General features: G+C 42.8%; 1 protein-coding gene across 1 annotated transcript in view; it reads left to right on the top strand.

Annotated features, from left to right (window-relative positions):
* Positions 1–380: 380 nt before the first annotated feature.
* Positions 381–23,870, top strand: part of LAPTM4B (lysosomal protein transmembrane 4 beta) — a 61,797-nt gene continuing 38,307 nt past the window's right edge. The window contains exons 1-2 of the mRNA XM_069005194.1: positions 381–542; positions 18,282–18,393. Of these exons, the coding sequence (XP_068861295.1) occupies positions 447–542; positions 18,282–18,393 (208 nt within the window). The 5' untranslated portion in view covers positions 381–446. The remainder of the gene's footprint in view (positions 543–18,281; positions 18,394–23,870) is intronic.

Consider the following 23,870-nt stretch of genomic DNA (forward strand, 5'->3'; position numbering starts at 1 on the left):
ACCTCCTCCGATAATATCTTTCCTTATAGAGAAATAAGAGTTTATTTCTGCTGCTTTGCCACTCAAGAACTGCGAGACGAACTACAAGCTTTGCAAGGAAGCGCCGAGCCAGTTCGCCCTCACCGGGCTCATTCCAAGCGCAGCCAGCGCGGCGGGGAGCGTCCCTCGGAGCTCGGCCCTGGCCGGGCACGGCCGTGGCCAGGCTGCCAGCCCGCTGAATTCTCTGGACTTCGCATCCCGAACCCCTCCCGTGCTCCGGCGCGGCTGCTCCGGGCGGGCGCTGCGGGCGCAGGTGCCGCAGGGGCCGCTGAGCTCCCTCCGCCCCCGGGCTGGGGCCGCCCCTCCCGGCGGGCGGGACCGAGAGCTCGGCCCGGCCCCAGCCCGGCCCCGCCCCGCGGAGCGGCGCGGACAGAGGCGCGGAGCCGGAGTCCCGAGGAGCCGCGGAGATGTTGAGCTCGCCCTGGGCGCGCTTCTACTCTAACAGCTGCTGCCTCTGCTGCCATGTCCGCACCGGCACCATCATCCTCGGCGTCTGGTACCTGGTAAGCATGTCCCTCGCTCCGGGCGCTCGGCTCCGGCTGCAGGGGCAGTCTGAGGGGCTGCTCCGTGGATGGGGATGCCGATGGCAGCGGCTCGAGCTGCCCAGGCGGGTTTCGGAGGGAGCTGCATTGTTACAGCAGCGTAGTGCGCGGGCAGCGCGGCGCTTCCCGCCGCGCATCCCGGCGGGCACAGGCACAGGCACAGGCTGCTGCCTCTGCTCTGCCGAAACTGGGGCATGGAGCATGTGCGTGTTCAGGGGTCAGGGCAGCGGGGCAGGGCATACAGTGCACGGGCAGGCTCGGCAGGGTCTCAAACAAAAAGCTGTTTGGGGGTTGAAAATGTGATGCGTGAAGAGCCCTGGAGTGAGGGTTTCCCCCCAAACTTCGGGGCGGTGCGTCTCAGGCCGGGGCTGGCTGCAGCCCCGCCGGTGCATTAGTTCCAGCAAGGCTGCCCGGCCCCTGGCCATACCGCGCAGAAAGTCATGTTTTATCATCTCTGGTCGCTGCTTCATGAAGCAGTCGGGTGTTCTTGTCGCTGCTGTCCCCTGTGTGGCAGGTAATAATCGTTTGGCAGTGGTGTTTTGGTCGGCGTGGTAGGGAGCTGAAACCTTCCATGCATCTGTTCGCAGGTACTAGAAAGACATCTTTCCTCTGCCAGGATTACAGGACATGAGTGAGGAATTGACCCTGGAGGCCCCAGGGTTACCATCAGTAACCAAAGGCTGCTTGACACCCAGTTATTTGGCCTGGGGAAAGATTCGGTGAGGAGGAGCCACATTAAGCCCTCCGTTCTTCTCAGACAATTGCTTCTCCATCGCTTGCAATGTAGGAAAAGCAGTTTTCCCAGAGCTGGGCCAGCCATAGTCGCGGGGTTTGCAGAATAAAAAGAAATGGTTTTTTGCTGTACGTAACGTAGATGCACTTCTCAGCCTCCTCTTGGTGTGAGGAGTCAGTCTCCGTCTGATGGCAAGGCTGTGCAGAGCTGTTTACCAAGCATCATTTTTCAAATGATTGCAGACGGAAGCAGATTAGACCCAGGCTCATTTGCTAACTACTGAAATTCCCTGCAGAAGCAAGTGAAAAATGCAGGGCTGGCCTCCACTGTAGGACAACTCATTAAATAAATTCAGCCAGTGTAATAAAAAAGCTAGCTTGACATTTATATCCTAGAAATCATATAAAATGTTCTATGTCCTGTAAAATACATATTTCACCACTGAGAAAATTGTGCATTAGTTGAACCATTTCTTCGTCCTGGTTTAATAAAATACGGTTAATGGCAACATCCACTGCCTGTAGTATCTACAATACTGACAGTATTGAAAAAGATGCCTCTCTTTGCCTGGCTGCAGTGAAGTTTTGGTAAGTTGTAATATGACCTGAAAGCTTTTGAACATTTCTTCTAGGGTGCTTATTATTTCTTTCTGCCTTCAGCTGAATGAAGCCTTTTCACATTGGCTCCACAGAGACAGGGATACAGATATTTTAGCTGTTCAGCAGACCTAAAGTTATTCGAAGAAGAGGGAAGTGCATCACCTGTGTTTGGATACAAAGAAAAGCCTGATAGCTTTTTAGACTGTTATCTAATGTTATTAACATTTAAATACCAGTGGGCCAATTTCACGTAGTATTTTACTGCAAAATCTGTTTTGAAATTTCCTTTCCTATGAGCAGGTATTTCCTGATTTACACCTCTTGCTTCTTTTGCTTTCATAACTTTTTCCTGGTGGATTTCTAAATTACTTCAAACTGATACAATACACCTTTCTGTGCTTTCTTCTCTATTCCAAGTATTTGAATTTTAAATTTAATCAGTAAGAATAGATATTCAGATGCATGTAGATAATAAATGCTAAACCTTTTTAATCACTTATTATGTTAGGAAACAATAAGTAAGGAAGGAGTAGCTCCTTGAATGAATGGCCCTGGTTGGAAGGTGTGGTTGACAAAGTCATATACAAATAGATTTTTTTGGCTCAGAAGAACAGTTATGGCTTGGTTACAATGTCCTATTGAGGGTTTACATAAAAAAAGATGTTGTCCTGGTGGCATTTTTTTTTCTCTGCATGCATTTTGGGTGATTGCATTACTCCAAACCACATGTGACCTATGAGCATTACCTCGAAGTTCAAACAAAAACCCCCTCTGATTTTTTGCCAGACCAACATGTATTCTGTATACTCTTTGCCATTATTCTTCAGAGGAAAGTACTTGAGGAAAAACATCAGCCTAGAGAATGAATAGTTTCCTTTTTGCTTTTTTATTTCTCACTACCTGTGAAGTATAAGTATAATTAGTTCTGTGACCGTGAATACAATGCTTCAGTAGTAGATGCAGCTGAAGAAGCTAGTAGCTTAAAAGTTTTGGCAGACTTCTAACACAACATTTTCACATGTTGAACCAGTTTTGAGCTAGTATAATTTCAGGAGGCAAAATTTAATGTCTGAGTAAATGTGGAAAAATAGCATCTGAGATAGAATTAATCTTCCCATGGCAACCCTCACAGTGCCTTGATGTGCACTGGGAGCTGGAAAGGTGCTGATAACACACCAGTGTTTTGGCTACTGCTGAGCAGTGCTGGCACAGCATCAGTGCTGTGTCTCAACATTCCACCCACCCATCAATAAGCTGGGGGGATCTTTAGTTTTAATGTTTTGACTGGGTGTTTGGGGTCCTACAAATAGTGGAGAGAGTGGGAAGCTGGGTGCACATGGAGTCATCAGTGCTGCTGTTGAGGACGCTTTCCCACAAAAGTAAGGGGGCAGGAACAGTGTGCTTTTCCAACACAGGCAGAGCAGCCACAGACACTTGCAATGGTCTCATAACATATCAATAGCTGGGAAATAAATATTTAACTTTGCTCTATTTTAGAACATAATGGATCTCAGAATACTAATGTTTCTATAGTTCTTGTGTTTCAGTAGTTTCTTCCTGGTAGAGCCATTGGTACTACATCTAGATTAATACAACACACCGCTGTGTGATATTGCAGTGTAGCATACATAATGCACTATACATACTGTCACTGAGCACTGAGGTACTTCAGTGAAAAAAGTAACTTGTATAGGTTGGAGTAGCCAGGGGAAATTTCCTAAACAGAATATCTAATTAGGTTGCGGAATAGCCCATGCTTCAGGAACTGGTGTGTTGCCTTGGGGAGAAAAGCTTAACAGGGGGTGCTGCAGTGTTAAATAGAAACATTATGCTGAGGATTAAAATGGCAGTAATATGGCTGCCTGGGGGTTAATACTTATTTCAAAGCTGAGGACCAATTTGGTTTGGCTGGTTATTAATTTTTGGGGTTTTATCTGTCTGAGATGGACTTTACACTTCTCTGTATTATAACATGAAATCAGAGGTCACAATAGTAATGCAGAAACATTTTGGGGCACAAAAGTCTTACAAGTGTTGTATTAAAAAAAAAAACCAAAAAAATCCCAAAACACGTGAAATTAGAAAGTCACTTCCAACAGCTTAGTTTTGTCACTGTGCTGTTCAGGGCAGTGGCAGTGCTGAAATGAGCTAACTTCAGTTCTGATCTCCAGCGGGTGCTGGAGTCCGGGGCAAAGCTGGCATTTCTGTTTCTGGGTGACCCAGTCAGTGCTGGTGAGTCAGAATAACAACACCCCTGTCAGTGACAGCATTTATAAACACAGCGTGTCTTCTTCCTGAGGAAATGGGCTCCACTTTCCTTGTCTGAAACACAAAGAAGAAACAACATCAGATATGCTGACAGTGTTATGGAAGGATTTTCCACTCTCCTGGCAGTGGCGGTGGGGTTTCTGCACACCCTGAGGATCCACTGACACCATCTAGATAACAGGAATTCTGATTATTTCTGATGGACTTTGGTGAGGAGAAGATGAAATTTTAAGGTATCAGTTAAAAAATATAAACAATAAAAGAAAGAGCCTTTGTTTTTGAGCTCTGTGTGCCCAGTGCCTCCTGCTACCTGCCTCAGTGCAGCAGTGCCCTGGGCACAGGCTGCTCCTCCCCTGGTCTCACAGTCCCCTGGGAACCCCAGGAGCCATTGCCACGCCTGGGGAGCTGCTGCCCTCCCTCTGCACTCCCTGAGGCCCCCACACTGAGGGGCTAAAAATAAAAACTAATGGAAGGCTGAGAACCTTTTATAACCACAAGTTATCGAGTTGTGTGGCTCTCGCTGAAGGATGTGTGGTAAGAACATAAATAGAGCAAGCCGAAGTTTTTAGCTAGGGTAGCTTAAATGTTTGAGCTGCTATTTGTGGAAAGCTCAGCATGAATTGCTAGTTGTGACATTCCAGTTCTGGATTTTTCTGAATATGCTGTTGAAAGCATGTCTAATATCTGTCTCTGTCCCAGTAATTTTATAATAAAAGGATTGAATCCTAATGATGAAAAAATGTACTGGTAGTGGACTTATATTGTAAGCAAAAGAAGAGCACAGCATGCTATGGTCTCACTGATTTAAGGTTGAACACCCTGACATGATCAGTAGAGTGCACTGGATCTGATGTCAAAAGGAGAATGAAGATATGTATTTTGTGACTAGGCCACATTTATGTCCTGGTCTTTTTCAAGCCTCATGCAAAACAGCATGTATGGCAATGTGCTTAAATACCAGCTAGGAGATTTCAGTAATCTTGGCTTACTTGGCAGGGGGTAGAGATCAGCAGTGACTGCTCATGTAAACAAAATATCCCTACACTGGATCCTTCCAAGCTGCTCCGTCTGCACTCCTGCAACCTTTACACTGTCTGAGACTACTCACAGCAGCAAACAGTTGTAAGTGAGGGTCCCTCGAAGAGGGTGTAAAAGCCCTTTTAGGGAAAATAAAGAAGTTCTAAGAAGAAGTTCTTAATTATTTTCAAATCTGTGAGAATCAGGAGATTCTGAAAACTGAAAAAAGGACTGAAGTTGTGAAAAGAGCATAATTGCATGATTATAAAGCCTGGTGTGTTATCTCAGTGCCAGGTTGTGGGAATTTTAATGAATACAAATATGAGGCCTTGTGTTTTACTTAGAAAGTTAGCTTGCTTTGTTTTTATATGGAATGAAGTGGGCTAAAAATAAAGGATTTTCAACTTCATGTCTGCATGAAGGGTCATAGTAGCCAAGCTCACTGAAGGCCCAGTTCCTTCGTATCATCCAGGGATGTCGCTTCCCGTGTCGTGCCAGTGTGATGTGGCTGGGGGTTGGGTCAGATTATCCTGCAGGCAACAGGAGCTTTACCACCTCCAGTGACAGTCCAGTACTGGTGGCACTGGGGAAAGAAGTCTGGCAGAATGGGGCCTGCTGTGGATTCCCCAGGTGGTTTCCCCTCCGTGGCCCAGACCTGGGCTGTATATTCAGGGGAAAGAGTTGGGTGGTGCCAGTCACATCCTAATTCCCACCCCTTGGTAGGAGATGTAGTGTCAGCAGTATGAGAAATTTCTCCACTAGCAAGTGAAGGTGTCATAATGTGAAATTACTTGAGATTCCCAATTCTTCTAATAGAAATGGCTGAATTGATTAAATATTTATGTCCCAAGTGCCATGTCAATAAAATCATTATTAGTTTTCCTGTTGTCTGTACTTCCCTTCATGAGATGAAAGACAAGATCGTGGAAAAAAAGTAGTAACATTCCCCAGTAACTCATTAGACTCTTCCTGTGCACATGCTTGCTGTTGAGGAGAGTGGAGAGAAAACTTGGAATTCATTATGAATAAAGAAAAATATGAATCTAACTTTCAAAGTCTTCCCTGATGATTGATGTTCACGTTGAAAATCCAACTGAGACTGGAGTCAGAGGAAGTTCAGGGTATGTGCTTTTGGACTGGATCACATCCATTTCATTATCTTCAAGACCAGGGGGAAAAAATGACTGATTCTGCACACAATTATCCGCTCAGGGCCTGTATGGTATTTTCTTAACAAACTGAAAGCACATGTATGCATTCTAGGTATGTCATAGCAAAGAATAAAGACCAATAATGATTATTATCATGGAAAAAATGATGTTATGTGAAGGACCTTCTCAATAACCACATTCTGATTGTAACTCCTCTAGAGAGACATTGTTAAATAACATTTACAGTTAATAGCTTCAATAATGGCATCAGGAGAACTTCTTAAAGAACTCTTCCCTGCTGTGCACAAGCCTTGGTTGGTTTCTGCAGTGCAGGATCTTATCCTGCCTCCTTTCTCCAATGCATACTTCAGGCCCTCTTCAGTTGAATTACAAAATAAAGGAACGTATGGGAGGAATTTAAATTACACAATCAATAAGAAAGCTTGCAAAGAGCCTAATCACTCACCTCTGTGTGACAGAATCCATCCCTGAACAGGCCAGAAAGTTTATCTGAGCAAAGGATGGGTTCATATCCCAAGTTACCTGTGATTTCTCTTCTAGGTGAAAATAGCCAGATTTGTGTGTTTCCTGTGCTGCAGAGAGAAGTAGAAGCATCATTTTATTAGTCTGTCCCAGACTCTGTCATACATCAGTATGACATTAAAACATTTATTAAAAATGTTTTTTCTTGCAAAAACCTTGTAAGTCACTGGAGGAATAAAATTTCTTGTAAGTGTCTTTTGGGCAGCCCTTGCACTTACTAAACTGTTTATTAGTCTGTAACACAACACAAGGATTTATGAAAATGTCTTTAAGCTCTAATCCCCTAACATAGGCAGTTTTTCTTGTATCCCCAAATACCACAGTAGGATATTTCACAGAGTGTGTAATCATTGCAATGCAGCTGATAATCTGCATCAGTTGTCTCAATAATGGCACAGTTGTCTCATCTAATCAATACAATTATTAACTCAGAAATTGCAAACCTTTGTAAAATACCTTTTTTTTCTTATTAAGGCATTCAATTGGATAATAAATTCCCTCCAGTGAGAAAACGGTTGGTTGTAAGAGGAGCAAAGTTTATATAAATTATTGTTGAAGGAAAGAATCCCATTAAGAGTTCAGTATGCTATAATTACATTTGGGTTTTTATACAAAAAATCATGAATATATTTATAGAAAGGAGAGGAGGTATTATATTAATCAAGTAAAATGTGTTTGGAAGTTCTGTTGAAGGTTAATATGTATCTCCTAGTGAGCCAGAGGAGAACACATTAAGCTTCCTAAACTGATCGTTGATTAGACTGACGTCAGTGAAAATGCAATTAGTCTTATATATTCTTGGACATATGGAACGGATGTTGCAAAATAGCCAGGAATTAATTTCCTTGATTGCTTTCTTTTTCTCTTGTTTTATTGTGAGGCTTGTGCTTTGACTGTAAAACTCTGAAAGTTTAAAGTGGCCGAGGCTTGAAAACGTGCAGGGCAATTTCTGTGCTGTTCTTCAGCAGGGCTGGAGGTTTAAAGCCCCAAATCTCCAAACAGCAGAATAAGAAGCAAAAATGCACACTTGTGTCTGAAGGTGTGAGAGAGTGCTCCTGGTCGATGTGAAATGAATCTGCCAGGGAGGCATCACCGAAGAATTAATATGGACTTGAGCCTAGCACACTGTTCCTGGACCTCCTGTGGTTCAGCTCTTTTTCAGGTGTCTGCAGTCAGCTCAAACTACTGTCATCCTGGTACTCAGCCTTGAAAGGGGTTTTGAGAGTGCTGTGTCTATTTTTCATTTTGTTGCTGGTATGTGCTGAGCAAGGTCTTGTTCTCTCCAGAGATATATTAAGCTACTTAAAACAGGCAGGACAAATACTTTTGGCAGAAACACAGGTTTGTGGGAGATTTTCACCTTGGAGAGATGTATTTCCTAACAGTAAAACAGCTGTGGCCAGACAGACAGGATACATGTGATTGTGTTCTTAACTATTTCGGTAATTATCTGTACTGTACCATCCTTCCACTTCCTTGCATAACTAAATCCCTGCCTTGGGTTGCAGAGTGCTTCAAGGGTGCACTCACTTGTATGGCTACTGTGGATATTGCTTGTGGGGGCTACATAAGAATAATGGATCAATGGTTTGGTGTGTTTTGGTGTTGGTTTTTTTGGCTGTTTTTTTTTATTGGTCACATGTGGCTTGCTCTCAAAACCAGAGCACAGTCCTCTCACCAGTGCAGTGGCACATGTCCAAAGAGGCTGGAGGGGACTCTGAGCACAGACAGCGCTGTTGTAGGCTGCTGTGGGTAAGACACACTATGTGCTGGCCAGGGCCAGTGGATACCTGGGCAGTCCAGCCTAAGTAATCAGCTACAGCGGTGTTGCCTGGCCCATCCTCTGTCACAAGTCCATACAAGTCTAGATCTGTGGGAGCTGCCAGTCACATTTTAGCAGGTCTGCCCTCAGCCTTTCACAGTCACCTGCAAGGCTCAAACATGGATTTTTGGAAGTCAAGGACAAATGCAGAGACCAAACAAATCCCAGCTGACCAGCTGAACAACCCTTTTTCTAATAAGTTTTTATTGCATACCATTTCTTTGCTAGTTCTCCACTGCATCCTGAACCAAGATGACCTTTAGGAGAAAGTGTCAGTTGATCTGGCAATGATACAATTTGAACATGGGTATATGTGATTATATTTCCCCATTAATATTTCCCTAGAGGTCTTGCTGGGCAGAAGACCTCAGCAATCATTTTCAGGACTTTCCTTAGATACAGGTTAAATTTTCTTTAAATACAATGGAAAAGTAACAAAGACTCCACTGATAAATTTGTACACAAATAAGTTATTTCCTTAAACCAGGACAGGACTAAGATTAAATAATGTTACAATCCAGTTATTAAAATTATGAATGAGATGCCTCTGCCCAAGTTAAGGTGCAAACGAGACCATATGTCAAAGTCAATAGTATGGATTTTATGTAACAGCAAATGGGAGGTAAAAAGAGATAGAAAGAAATAGAAAAGGGGAGGGGGGAGAAGAGAGTGACAGATTAAGTAGAAAATATCATCACTCATGGATCCTGACGGTGTCCCATTGATCCTGTTCTTCTGGTCTTCTTAGTGGTGAGCGTCCTACAAAATAGGCGCTCAGGCCAGGTGGGAATGCCCAGGTACCTTCCCTGCGGGGAACAAGTTTGACAGAGTCTCTTGCAACAGACTTTGGAGCATTTGCATCACTTTGAATCACGTGCAGTGCTCTGATGCAAGGCCTCAGGAATGAGTCTGGAGGGGCCTTGGGGGTCTTTGATGGATTATGGCAGCCCCTCAGCCGCTTCTCACATGAACGTCCTGTGGGTGTGGCCCGTGGGGTTGGGGCTTTCGCAGCTGGGCCGGTTTCTGTAAGGGAGGATGGGTGTTCGCTGTCTCTGACCTGAGGTTATGCCACCCAAAACTCTCCTCCTCCTGAGTTGGTTGGGGGGGTAGTCTGTGCAATCCTGCCCTCAACAGATGACTCTGTAGGCTATGGCCTCCCCCACCCCAAACCCAGCCAGAGCTGATTTTCAGGACAGCTGCTGGGTCTGGCTTTCTTGTGGATGCATTCTTCTCCCTAAGCCTTTTTTCCTTCTCTCCAGGCCTGAGGTGATTGAACAATAGTGTTGCCTTTATCTTATCTCACATTCCCTTAGACAGCTTAACTCACAGTGTGAAGTTCCCCTCAGGAGGCATCTTTACGGAGGGGCGGGCTTTGGTGGTTGCAGCTTCTTTATACAGTTTTGCCATAATGGGCAAAAAGTCCTTCATAACTATGGTTAAGCCATGAACCATATAATATTTCAGTCTCTCACAAGTATATAACAAATTAAACTCTTCTCTAGGGAGGCAGAAACCTCTCATGTGCATATTGCACAATCTGTCCATCTATTTTTTTAAAATAAATTTAATCATTACCATATTTCATTAATAACAGACCTCTTGTGGTTTGGGTTTTAAGCCTGTTAAAAGGCTGGCAGTAGGCAGTAGTTGAGTCATTTGTATAGAAGAGTGCTGGTAAATTATTCTGGACTTCCTATATCAGTTTAATCAGCATAGTCATTAAAGTTCAGTGTTTAGTGTCATAGCAATCAAAGCTGAAACTGTGTATAAAGTCTGATTGAAATATTTTATGCAGCTTTCTATATATATATATGTATATTATATGCTCTATATAATATGGACTTTGTAATATGCTACTCTGAGCCTGACTGGATGATTCCTTGACTTCTCAGAAGTAATATGGAAAAATAGTGACAGGAATTGCAGACTCTACCCTGTCTTCTCAAAATTGAAGAATATGAAAACCTAATTGCTACTTTTTGACCTGACTAATGCTCTCCCTGTTCCAGTGCAGTATTTCAGACAGCAGCCAGAACCATGCTTTGAGAAACCACACAGGGAGAAAGAACAACTTGTGCAGGGACAACATTTTCTTTTATTCTCCTATAATTTTAAGGTTGGGCAATCACCTGAAGCAGGAAGGCTTGTATTTTGTTTTTAAGATCTTTTGTGATATGACTAAACACTTGCATTTCCTTAATAAATAGCTCATCCTTTTCTGAATTCCTTCAACGTTTTGGCTTCAGTAATAATGCCTGATAATGAGTTTCACTGGTCAAAGGAGTGAAGGACTTCCTTTTAACCCAAGTTCAAGTGTCCCTCTTTCCATTTCCCTTCAGGCGGTTTTGTTTCATTGGATGAAAAGATAATTGAATGTGTCTGGGTTTGCTACCTTGGACCACTCATTAAATTGTGCATCACTAACACATCTGCAGCTTGTCCCCCAGCACTGTAAAGCTGAAACCTTTTCATTAGGATGAGGTAGAAGGCTTACACAGCAGAAAAAGCCAGGGTTCTCCTGCTCCTTCATTCCTGGAGTTCAAGCTAGTGGCTGTGGTGTGCTCAGATGTAGCTCCTGTGCCCTCAGAGGGAAATTGATTGAATCATTGCCATGAGACTTGACAAGAAGCTTGGGTACACAGAGGGAACATCTTGTTTCTTGTTTTTTTCATGTGCTGTTTGCCTGCTCTTCACAGCACTCAGCTTAAAACCTTCATTTTTAAAACTTCCTCCTTCTTAATTCTTTAGTCAGAATCCAGAAGAAGCCCCCAATGAACACAACAAACACAACACTTTGCCTAACAGGGGGAGACAGAGAACAGATAGAAAAATCTTCCTATATGGGGCAATAAACCTTAATTCATTATCTGCACTAACAGAGATGTTTGGGAAAGGCACCCCAACCCCAGATAGTGCAAATCTATTCTGAGCTATTGAGTTAAATCCTGAATCTGATGGTTTTTTTCCTTTGTAGAGTTCTTTTGTCCTTTTGATGAACAAAATGTTCTTGCTTTTCTTAATATCTTCTATGCCTAAAGAAAAAATGAAGAAAAAATGCAAAGAACATGCCTAGTGAGAAGGCAAAGGTAGATGGGGAAAACTAAAGACATTGACATACTTAAATAGACATTTTCCTTACATTCTTACTTTTTCTGATAGTGATACTGACTTCAAATATCCAAATGCTAGAAAATACTCTTCTGTTTAATTTCAAGGAGCAAAAGTCATTTAAGACTGGTGTTTTGTTTCTATTGTTTCTGTAGAGAACAGGTATCTAGACTCATAAAATTGCCTTGAGTTTTTTGGAGACAAACAGAATAGAGGGTATGTGGGTTCTGCATGAGATTTTCTTCAGTTTTACTAAGATTTACTTTAGGATTTCTTACTAGTAAAATTATTGTCCTTGGCGATTTGCTTCAATAGTATCTCTGTAGAGGACAACAGACTAAACCATGCCAGTTTTGTGGGAAATAAAAAATATGCTAGAACTTCATGTGCCAGTTCCTATGTATTACTGGGCTTCACAGTGTCAAGAAGCCAGCTCTCTGGAACTGTAAAAAAGGGCACAGGCAGAGAGTTAGTTCTCCCTCAGTGCTGAGATTTAAGCAGTGTGCTTAAGTGCCTATCTCTTGAGTTCAGTGAGGCTGAAAACAGTCACAGAATTAAAACTGTACGCACATCTTTCACCACACATAACACTCAGACTGCTACATGCGTGGAGTCAGTTATAAATTGAACCCTTGATAGAAATAAAGCTGGGGAGGATTCTTCCTTTTTCCTGTTAATAGAGGTATCTCTCCTCACTGCATTAGAAAGTCTTGGGAGAACTGTAGTAGAGTATTTCTAGAGGGGACCCTGTAGACTTCAACAGAAACATCACTGTATTTTTAATGCAGTGTAATGATTTAAAGTGAGTTAATATTCCCTCTTCTAAACTCCTTTATCAAAGATATTTTATTTTGACTCTTGACTGTAAGATGGAGAAAGATGGAAAAATTAAGCCATTGTAACTCCTGGCAATTCTTCCAGTGTTTACAGACATTTATGTAAGTTTCTGGCAAAAGCATTTCTCTCTCTGCTTGAGTTAGGGATCATCAGTAGATCGCTGTTAATGGCATGCTCTTAGGAGCTACTGGAACTAATTTTATTTTAGATAAGCTGGGATAGATACCATGCAGCTGCACTTCTACAAAAGGTCTGAAATTATAGAGATATTCGTTTTCTGATCACCTGTTGCTGCATTGGTTTCTGACTCCTCTCCCCTGCATTTTATCCCACTGAGTCACCACAATTCACTGCTGACCTCTGGAGCAAATGACATGGGAAAAAGGCGACTCATTGATGGTAGAAGTCTGAAATTTTAGTGCATTATATAGTTTCTAATTGCTAGATGCTGCCTGTGGAAGACATGAGGTTGTGTCCTTGCATCCTAAACACTGGACATTCTCTCTATCTGAACTGCCCCCATATTGTGCATAAGCTGCTGGTTCTTTATCACAGTGCAGGTGGAAGCAGCACCAGTGGCTGGTGGTGCCATCCCAGTCTCATCACCTGCTGCCTCTCTTGCTCATGCCTGCATGCACCTTCCCTCACACAGTTGTTGCTGTTTAAAGTATCTTCTACTCAAATCTGAAATTATGTTTTGTAAGCCCACAGTAGGAAATCCAGTTACTGCTCCAATATCTGGATGTCTCTTCCATAATATTTCCTCTTTCCCCTTGGCTTCATACATTCTGTGGTCTCTGTAAAGCAGTTATTTTCCTCCCCTTCACTGGTTAAAAAGTGGATGTACTCCATCTGGCTGCCAGAGAAGTAAGATTTTGGGATATTTAGAAAATAATTATTTTATTTCCATATCAGAATAAAAGGACAGTTGAGCATGTTTAGGACTTTCTGTTGTCCAGTCTGGTGTTAGGGCACTCTGAACACCATCCTGCAGGGACTGAGCCAGGAGCAGAACTGGGGCTGATCATGGGGTTCACCAACAGCCCCAACAGGGCAGGTGGTAAACCAGGGGGGCCAACCAGAAGCAAAGAGGGCTGGGACCAGGGGACACAGCTGGAGACAAGCTGCAACATGCATTTACAGGGTCCACCCAGGAAACATGGCTGGCGACTGGCATTGTGTTGTACCACTGGGACAGAGACTGATGACCCCAGGCTGACCTGGATGGGGTCCTGGGCCATGGCCAGGGGTATGGAGAGGCCCAGGGTGGGGCTGTGCAGGTCAAGTAAGGCCTGTTAGTGTCCGTGGAGCTCCTCTTCTGGGCCCTGGGTTGCACTGTGGCTGCAATCAGCTGTAGGACCCAGTGGCCACAGTTCTGACTTGATAGTGCAAAGTCTTGCATTTTATTCTTATTGAACACTTGTCACAGGCATAGTGGGAGCTTCAGATAAAGTTTATTAAAGAAGCCCTCCTGTTGAGTCACAGGATGCAGAAAGGATCCCCATGTTTTAAACTCCTTGTAGAAGAGTCTGGGTGTAGCTGGATTGAGTCTTAACCCCAGACTTTGTCAACAGCTTATGTCTAAAGGATTATATAACCTTTACACAACTTTGTCCCACAGGATAAAGGACAGCAAACCAGATATATTTAAATAAATATATATGATTTTTTATTATTGTAATGATTAGACAAAACTATCTTAATCAGAATTTTTTACTACGCAGTATAGGAGCTATAATAACTATTATAGTGCACTGTGAAGCAACATTGAAGCAATTGTATTAAAGCTAGCAAAAAAAATTATTAATGATACTTAATTATTACCTGATTAGTGTTACTCAGCCGTATCAAAGACAATGGGCCAGTTTCTTTCAGTCAGCCTTGAGAGGTAACCTTGAAGGGCATCCCCACTCAAGGGAGAAATCTCCACACATGCACTCCATGAAGGGGTGTGGTAGAAGGCCCTGCTGTTCAAATCTGGGTCTGGGTGATTGACTGACTGCCACTATGTCTCCAGGCAAGCTGTGTCAGCTCAGCAGCTTTAGATAAATTATCAGCAGTGTCACGTGTTTGTTCCTTTGTCCAGGTATTTTACCAGGTCTACCACATTTCCATCTCACTATCAGAATGTTAAACTTCAGGATTGAGTCAGACTTGGCTTCAGCATTATTCAATACCAAAGGCAGCGCAAATCCCCCTTTTTCATCTACCACTGATACCTTTGCAAGTAGGACACTGTTGAAGTTATTTTGCCCCATTCCAGGGAGAGCATCCTGCTGCAACATCACTGCTGGATGGCCATGGACATGTTTCAGTTTCTCCATCTGTACAAGGAGGGCAGTGTGTCTCATTGGGAAGGTATAAGGCTCAGCTCCTCACTGAAACTTTGCATAATTAAAATGCTTTCTAAGCATTGCTAATTGGTTGTTACACTATTTGTTGCTGAAGTAATGTAAAACATCTTGGAGGAAATTTTGGCCCTATCAAGAGAGCACAGAAATCTCCTTTGCTTTTCCTAGAATGGAGATTTCAATTCTCATACCAACTGCGTATACAAACAGGGAATAATTTTTATGCTCTTGACCTTGATCATGTGTCCTTGGAAAACATTACATCAGTTAAGTTTTTAGACACACTGAATTTATGCATTAAAACATTTTTCAAAATTCAACAGTCATATCACTTTCAAAACAAAAGGAAAACCCTAATGAACACAGTACACCCAACTGTGCACACATTTCTGGGAGAAAGAGGGAGCAAACAAACACATGGTGTATTTCACTTGCGCTGCTGACAGCACAGCTGGAAAGTGCTCAGATGATTGTGAGGATCTCAAGAGAAAAAACTGATAGAATGGAAAAGTGATGCACTAAAGAGCATTAGGGAGATTCCTACTGACTGCAGCAGACTTCAGATCAGGCAAACACAGGTTATGTCTTATACGAGAATTTAAGGCAATGCTGACAATCACATAATCTGAATCAGGATATCCAGAAGGAGAAAGTAGAGTGCATAGGTCAGTATTTTATGAATTTTCCTGGCTATATCTGTACAAAAAAAAAAGTCTTTAAAATAGTAACACTCTATGTGTTTATAGTTTCTGATTGCTTGGTTATTTTGAGTACTCTTTTTAGGTAACATATTTAGTACTGGCTTATGTTTTCTAGCTTTCTACAAAGGAGTATAAAACAAGAAACAGATTGTGATATATGCTATGCATAATGTTAAAACCCAGCAGGATATATGGAATGTAACTTTGAATTTTGACAGTCATCTGATGTCTTCAAAGACGAGAGAAAGCCAAGACAAGACCATACTACAGCATTCCCAACACAAAGCAATTTAGCTGCTCTATGTAAAAATGCAGTAATGAAGATCTCTAACACCCTCCAGACAATCTCTATCTGCTTCTTATGATTCAGCATGCTGTCTAACCTAATGTTTCTTTTGCTGTAATTCAGATCTGTTTACCCTGTGGATCTGGAGGAAGTTCTGTTGCTGTGTTCTTTTCCCCCGCCTTTCTGCTCATAAAAGACACATCCCCCTACCTCTTCCTTGCTAAGCAACCCCCGTTATTTCCCTATCTGTCCTACATTCCAGATGTCTGACTACCCTCTGTTCTGATGCAGGATCCTCCCCAGGGTTTTTCCTTTTACATTTTAGAAGGACTTTGAATCCTTTTTGCAGAGGCCTATGGAAGGCAAGTGGGAGGATGGTTCATGCATCTAATACCCAGGTTTCTGCAGTACTGCCCACCACCATGTAGCCACAAAGATGAGCTTATGGGATTCCATGGAGTCATGTTCAGTTAATTCACTGTCAAGGCTCCTTTCTGAGCAGTTGTCACCTACTCAGTTATTTTACTTCACACTCTTCTGAAGTTCTTCACAAATGTAATTCTCTATGCTTTTTGGTCCTGGATTGTGTTCTGTTGTCTAAATTCTTCTCTAGTTGGTCAAAGTACTTTTAATCTTATCTCCCAAAGTGCTTACAACTTGGTATTGTCTGCAAATTAGAGAAAGGTAGAAGTCACAAGTGACTTGAAATAACAAGTTTCTCAATGGTCCTGGAAAACCCTAATCAATATATCTTCTGTGCTGGCTGTGAATCCTTAAAACCATGACAGCTGTTCTTTCAGTACAGCTGTCCAGCTGGTAGTGCATTCGCCTTCCTGCCCTTTCAACCAAACCAGCTTTTCCTCGCTCATTTATGAGAATCTCATAATGTCAAAAGGTGTGCTAAGATGCAGAGATGGTATATACTGCTTCTGCCCTGTCCATAAGGCCTCTTAGTCTGTCAGAGAAGGAAAATGAGGTAAATTACTTACAGCTTGTCCTTGACAAGCCCATGGTGATTGTTACTTGTGGCCATACAAATTTGAACTGCTAATGGGAAGACTGCTTGATTTTCTGTTCTGATTTTGTTCTTAAATATTAGAGTCTAGCCAGAAATTGATTACATGACCTTTCTGTTTTGAAAATGCATAAACTGTGCTTACTCTTTCCTTGTCTTGTGAACTCAATCTATTCTCAACAGTTTTCAAAGATTGCTAACAGATCTGGTATCAGCTAAACTTAATGGAATTTGTGCCTATCAAAAAGCATTTATCTTACCGAGAAATTCTCTAGCCTGTTATGTCTTGAAATAACCTGTGTTTCTACACCTTCTTGTTTCTGTTAGTAACCTGTGATCTGGGTAGAATGACTTTGAAGTGATGACCAAAGCAATAAAAATCCATCTTTTCAAGCATACTGTTTTCAGCTTTCTTCTTTGCATTTTCTTGTTCACCAGTTATCTTCCTAGTTCTGTAGAATAAGCTTTTGGCCTGGCTGTATTGTTTCGTGCTGAGCAATCTTCTTTTCTGCAATTAGCTCTCTTCACTTCAAAGTGATATGAGCATTTTGTTCAGATTTGTTTTAAAATACAGCTCTTGGCTACCTCTCCAATCCGTTCATCGCTCATACTTGGCAATCCGCTTCTCCTGAATCATTCAGTACTATATTCTTGGCATGTAATCACTTACTGCCTTTCATAGCCAAGGCCTTGGTGGCTGTGAATGTCCCTCTGTGCCATATGACACAGGAATGTGAGGATCAGACACTGGGCTCACATTGCCACCTCCTCCCATCCCCCCAGGCCTCCTCATTTAGCAGCTCACCTGAACCAGCTCCTCACTCATGGCCTCTTAAAACAGCCTTTTCCAGCAAGTGAGTTCCTCTGTGATCATCTAGCAATTTTACAGGGCCTGTCCCCAGTTCTGGTTCTGCCATGGTGATAGTTCTCGATTATAGCACCCATATGTAATAATCTCAAAATGACTGGTGGATGTTCTAACATGTTTTATAGTCTGAAAGAGCAGCGGTAACTTTTCTGGTGTGGAATAGTCAGAATGAAAAGAGGTAATCTACATTATGTTTATTTTCATGCTGCCGCTTAGGGAAGAAGTTAAGTCCTGTTTACACCAACTTAGAGAAATTAATTGCAGTGTTAGTTAAATACTGCAGTTTTGCAGTTGGTAAACAGTCTCTGTCATAGATGGTGTGAAACATGGTGGGTATGTGCTGCCCAGAGGTTTTTCATGGATTGCTTTCACTGATCCTTTTCCCTTTTTCCTCTCTGTAGATTATAAATTCAGTGGTCTTGCTGATTCTGCTGAGTGCCCTGACTGATCCTGACCAGTACCATCTGACTAGTGCTGAATTAGGGGGTGATTTTGAATTTATGGATGATGCCAGTAAGTATAAACTCCCTAATTACTAGCACTCATTGCTCCAGCATTTATGTAACTGTCCTATCATTTCAATAATTACCATCCTTTTAACTATTGCTTCACCTTTGTTTCTTACAGATACCTTTTTACTGTGAAGGGTGTCATGGCACAGTTCAAACTCATGTCCCAGTAGTAACCTTATTTGCCACCTACCTATTAGTAATCAGTCCGTCTGCTCTGCTGTGTCCTGGCTTGGCAGGAGCAGAGCCAGCCCTTGACAGGGAGATGTATCACTGAGCATGGTGCTGAAAGCCCCAGGGGAATTTTGCAGGACAGAGGGAGATATGGAGTCTCTGTACCTCCCAGCACCATGTCCCAGAGCATGCCTGCACATGCACAGGAACCCACACTGCTGTTTATACAGCTGAGTGCGTTCATTCATGTGGGATGTATTTATGCACCCCATGTGCATGTGGCATGACTTGCACAAACCTGCTCGAAAAGATGCAAGTATAAATATCAGCTGTAGAGTCACAGAGCAGTTCTTTCTCTCACTGAAAGGCATCATAGAAAATCTTCAATTTCAGGGACGGGTAAGATAGGTCATTTATGTCTCCTACAAAACCTCCCGTCCTTTGCAAATGTTTCCTTGTTCAATAACTTTTTCAAATTATTTGGTGATGTTTGTTGAATTAACTGTTTAATTCATATGTAGTAAAGTTTTCCCTCTATGTGATTTTGATAAAAATGTCTGTTTATTTTCATATCTGCTCACAAGATGGTTACATTCAACTTCTCTCATAATACTCTGAAACAAGGTCTATTGCTAATCACACTGGTGTCTTTCTGCTCAGAATCTCCCCCATCCACAGCTAAAGCTCTAAGTCCTTTCCTCATTCCTACTGAAGTTAATAAAAATATCCATAGAAGCAAGAGCCCCACACATGAGAAAAATAATTGCCCTTTGTTGTGTCAGAGCTGCTGGGTATCATTTAAGGGATGCTTATTTCCACAAGGTCTTTAATGCAAATATCCCTGGAGGGTCTACACTGAATTAATGATAAGGAGTGAGTGATTGCTACTTTATTGTGTCTTCATTGAAAAACCACCTACAACTTCCGACTAAAAATCTTTTTATATAACTGGATTTAAGAAAGTAAGGACCATAGTAGATACAGATGGGCTCCTAGCTGATTCTGACATATTAAAACTGACTGCCTTGTCCTAATTCTCAGAGATTAACCTTGGTAATGACTGTCTGTCAGTGTGGTTTTATATAGCTGACATCAGAGGCCTGCCAGTGCCCAAGGCTTTAAAATTGTAATTCTGTTTTGTAATGCAATAGCTGTCAGATCAAGTACGTTGGGGATTTCCATCTACACTTGAAAATTGTGTTTTCTGTATATTTTTATCAAGGCTTCTGAAGTGAACCCTGCAAGACTGTGAAAGGATGGCTTATGGGCCAAGCGACCTCATTTCCATTTGGTAAAGGGAACATTTCACAGGCAGTTAAATTACGAATGAACACTTGAATTAATGTCTCCTTTTATTCTTTGACTCCCTCTGGTTTGGTGCCTTACTGAGTAAAGGCAGTTGAATCAAGCTACTGACTTTTATAGTTACTGGAAATAACTTGCAGGAGATAATTTCTCTCTTCTTTAAGTATGACTATATTTGTTCAAATGCAATGAAATGTTTTATTAGGAGATAAGTCATCAGACAAACTTCCACATACTCTTATCTTTTTCTACTTTTATTTGTCTTTTTTGAAGAAATGTTTTTCAGGTTAGCTGCATGCACTGAAACCATGTGTATGAAATACAGGAAGATACATAATTTTTTATGCTGAAGAAGGTCCCAACGTTGTTACCTTTATGTACTTCTGCTGACAAATAATAATGATGTAAACACTAATGGCCATTATTCTCATTACTGTTGATGCTCCTATCAGTAGCAAACAACAAAAAAAGGCAGACACAGCCTTTACGTGTAAAATTTTTCACTCCCTTTCTCTCTCTCCGCTAAGAGGATCCCTCATAAAAGATCTGAAAACATCATCTGGAAATAAACTTATCAGCTGAGTCACAGTACTGAAATGAAGTTAATGACAGGTTTCCCTTGACTTCCAAGAAACCAGGATTCCCCCAGTATTTGTATTCAGATTTATTTCTAGCTGTGTCTGGTTTATGGAGGATTATCAATTTTCTGTTCCAGCAGTGGGAAAAATTCCTGCCACCTGCAGAGTCACAGCCAGTCTAATGCAAACTGCTTGAAAATACCAGTGCAACATCGGTTCTAATTCTGGGATTTATTGTGGTTCCAAGGGCATTACCAGAGGCTCCAAAATGCCTGTTTGATTAGGCAGTGAAAGAATTTACTCGAACACTTAGAAAAAGTTCTAGGCTGTTTATTTTCCCTTCTATTCTAGGAAAGGAAACAAGGGGGAAGAAAGTCTGCCAAGACTTAACCATGTGGCAGATGGAGGTACTGGAAGACACCAGTGTGTGTGGTTTGTGTGGCTCTCCAAGATGTACATCTGGGAGCTGGGTAAAATGCTGGGCTTCCTCCTGGGCTGGATATTCATCTGAGCCCATTTAGTCTCATCTTTCTTTTTATTATTTCCTGAGGGAGTTTAGAAGCTGGACTAGGGAAAATTAGAAATGTGTGAGCTGCTCAGTGTACTACTGCTGCTGTTAAAAGACTAATAATCTCAGAACAGGAGATGGAAAAGCCCTGTAATTCATTTTGACTTCCCAGAGGGTTTTGCCTGAGCCTTCTGCTCAGCTTCTTCAGACACACAGACCATCATCCTGACATGTCAACAGCCCAAACAAGCAGTGGGTGTTGCTTGGTTTTATTTACTGCTGTCACAGTGTCAGAGATGTGTGTGATACTTCACAGGCCACACGACAACAAGGAATGAAATCCACTGTGTGCCCTACAGAAACTGAGGGGAACTTTGACACTGATGTCAGCAACATAGGTCAAAATCTGCCTGTGTCCCTTCCGTGGGATGGGCAGACAGGACAAGCAGAGATCTCAAGGCAGGGGAGAATAATGTGATGATCTCTCTGCTGAATATGACATGCACCCAGGACTTAAAAATACTAATTCAAATAGAAAATTTTTAATAAAGAAATTTACAGACAGCAGGCTTGGACTTCTGCTGGGGGATAAATGGAAGTGGGGAAGTAGGTGCATTCTACTCCATCAACACCACCCATGTAGTATGAGTCCCAAATATAGGGAGGGGCGGAAAACTAGATCCCTGCCCGGCCCAGGATATTCAGGGTGGCATCTTTCAGTCTGGTTTTATACTCTGGAGTAAATGTGCTGGGCTCAAAGGTGCAGGATACTCTTTGCTTCTCATTGGCCTGCTCTCTTTCCCCAGGGAGAAAATGCTGCTGCTGTGCAGGTTGTGACCCAGGAGGCTGCACGGCAGCAGGGGCATCGAGCTTGCGCAAGCGGCCTGGAGGAGACAGCAAGGCAGTAATCCTTAGCTGGCAGTCAGGAGGCTGTTGGATAAATAAGGCTGGGAGAGTGGGAGAAATTGCCTGAAGATTGCAGGCTGCTGATCAGCAGCTTTCTGGCCCCCGCTGTCAAAGCTGTGAGCCAGCGATTAACTCCAGGGCTGGGGCAGGTGATGAGGATTTAAGGTCTTCATCACTCCACACAAGTCCTGGCTCAGGGACTGGCCTTGCTGACTGCCCCTCCCTGTTCCTGCAGGACCCACCATCAGCTGCCTCTGCAAGAGGGGAGGGGAAAGCAAGTAAATACTTTTGAGGTGGATTCGAGGGAGCTCCAACTGCAGCTTGCTGTGCACACAAGCACCCCATGACAGGAGCTCTGCCCAGCCCCAGCAGCATCTGCTCTCTAAAGAGGCAGGAAAGTAGGATGTCACTGTAAGTTATAAGAATTAAAAACTCAACTGGTTGCTTTAAATGCAACGAGAAAACTCAAAAAGCCATCTAGGGCAATAGGCTGGATAACCCCTTCAGTGGTCTGAGTATAGCCCTTCTAGCCATGAATGCCACAGAAAGCACAGCATGGCTGGAAAAAAAAAATCACACACCCCTGTCAGTTTCTCATTTAATGTGCTGCATTTCTAGTTTCATTCTGATTAATTGAAGCTGACACAGCTCAAAAAACCCAATGAAGCCTTAAATGAGAAAGAACTAGCTTGAGCCAACTAGGACTTGGCATAATGGATCACAGCTAGGGAGACACTGGAGACAGGGAACATGAGTGTGTCAGACCAGAGCTTCAATGTCAAGTTCATCACAATTTTCTGGGCTCTGGCTCTGAACCAGTACTGCTGCAGTCACCAGCAAAGTGGAACCTGTGACTGCTGCATCTGCTGCAAATGACAATGACAGCAGCTCCCCGCTGGATGCAGGAAGTATGTGGCTGAGATCAAGAATAAATGCATAAGCGGTGCCTCCAAACTAAAGGTCAGAATAAAAATATTGATCCAAGAGCCTCTTTTACAAGAGATTCAGTTGAGGTTAGTGGCTACAGCAGCCATTTTCACTTTTCTCCTTTTCTTTCATTACCTCAATTGTACCTGGTCTATTAAAAATAATTTTGATTTCACAGGATGTATGTAGGCAGCCAGAGTAAATGGCCACACAACCAGAAGTGTCTGAAGAGGCTGCAGTACCTTTTATTAGTAGAGGTATATTTTGTGGATGCTTCTTTCTCTTGAGGGCAGAATTCAGATCACTTCCAACAGGCACAGCACAGCCTTTACAGCTCCTAAAACCCTAGAAACTGGTCAAGGTAATGCAGCTCAAACACCTGCACTGGTTGTCTGGATTCTCTGCTCATTCTAAGAGGAGAAGGAGGTGCCTTTGAAGAGCAGTTTGGGATGCACTGAGATGTCATCCCCTCCTGAATGATAAGCAGGGAGCCCAGCTGCCTCCTGATGGCATTTTGTAGCACCCATGAGCTGAGTTGCAGGATGCCACTGTGAAGGAAGCAGTGAGCACCAGGGTGCAGCTAAACCCACTGCTGAGTGCAGGCCCCTCTCCTGGGGGAGACCTGCTTATTTTGACAATAAGACAAAGATTTGAGCATTTGTACTGTGAGAAAGGACATCTGTGCTCCAGGGCCTCATCAGACTAGAGACTGCAGTGGTTTGAATGTGCTCCTTCCAGTGCCAGGAAAGGGCACTTTATCCTTCAAATTTAATCCATTAAATTAGGAAGTAGCCTGCCATAGGACTTCTTCTGTGGCATTTGAGTCCTTACGCACTCAGAAGGACAAAATTTGGGGGCAAGAAAGAGAGAACAAGAGTCCTGAAACCCAGGGCACAGGCAGTGTTCTGGAAAAGGAGGGACCGGGATTCTGAAGGTCTGGGTACTGGGTAGGTACAGTGCCCAAGGAGCCAGAGAACATAAGCACCTCTGGAGATGTCCTCACCTGTCAGCAGCAGTCTCCTCTTGCTCATTTTTCCACCAGCTTCACAAGTCTCAGGTTCCTCTCTGCATCAAGGGCCAGCA

Source organism: Aphelocoma coerulescens, chromosome 2 (assembly GCF_041296385.1).
Source record: "Aphelocoma coerulescens isolate FSJ_1873_10779 chromosome 2, UR_Acoe_1.0, whole genome shotgun sequence".
Classification (NCBI taxonomy): domain Eukaryota; kingdom Metazoa; phylum Chordata; class Aves; order Passeriformes; family Corvidae; genus Aphelocoma; species Aphelocoma coerulescens.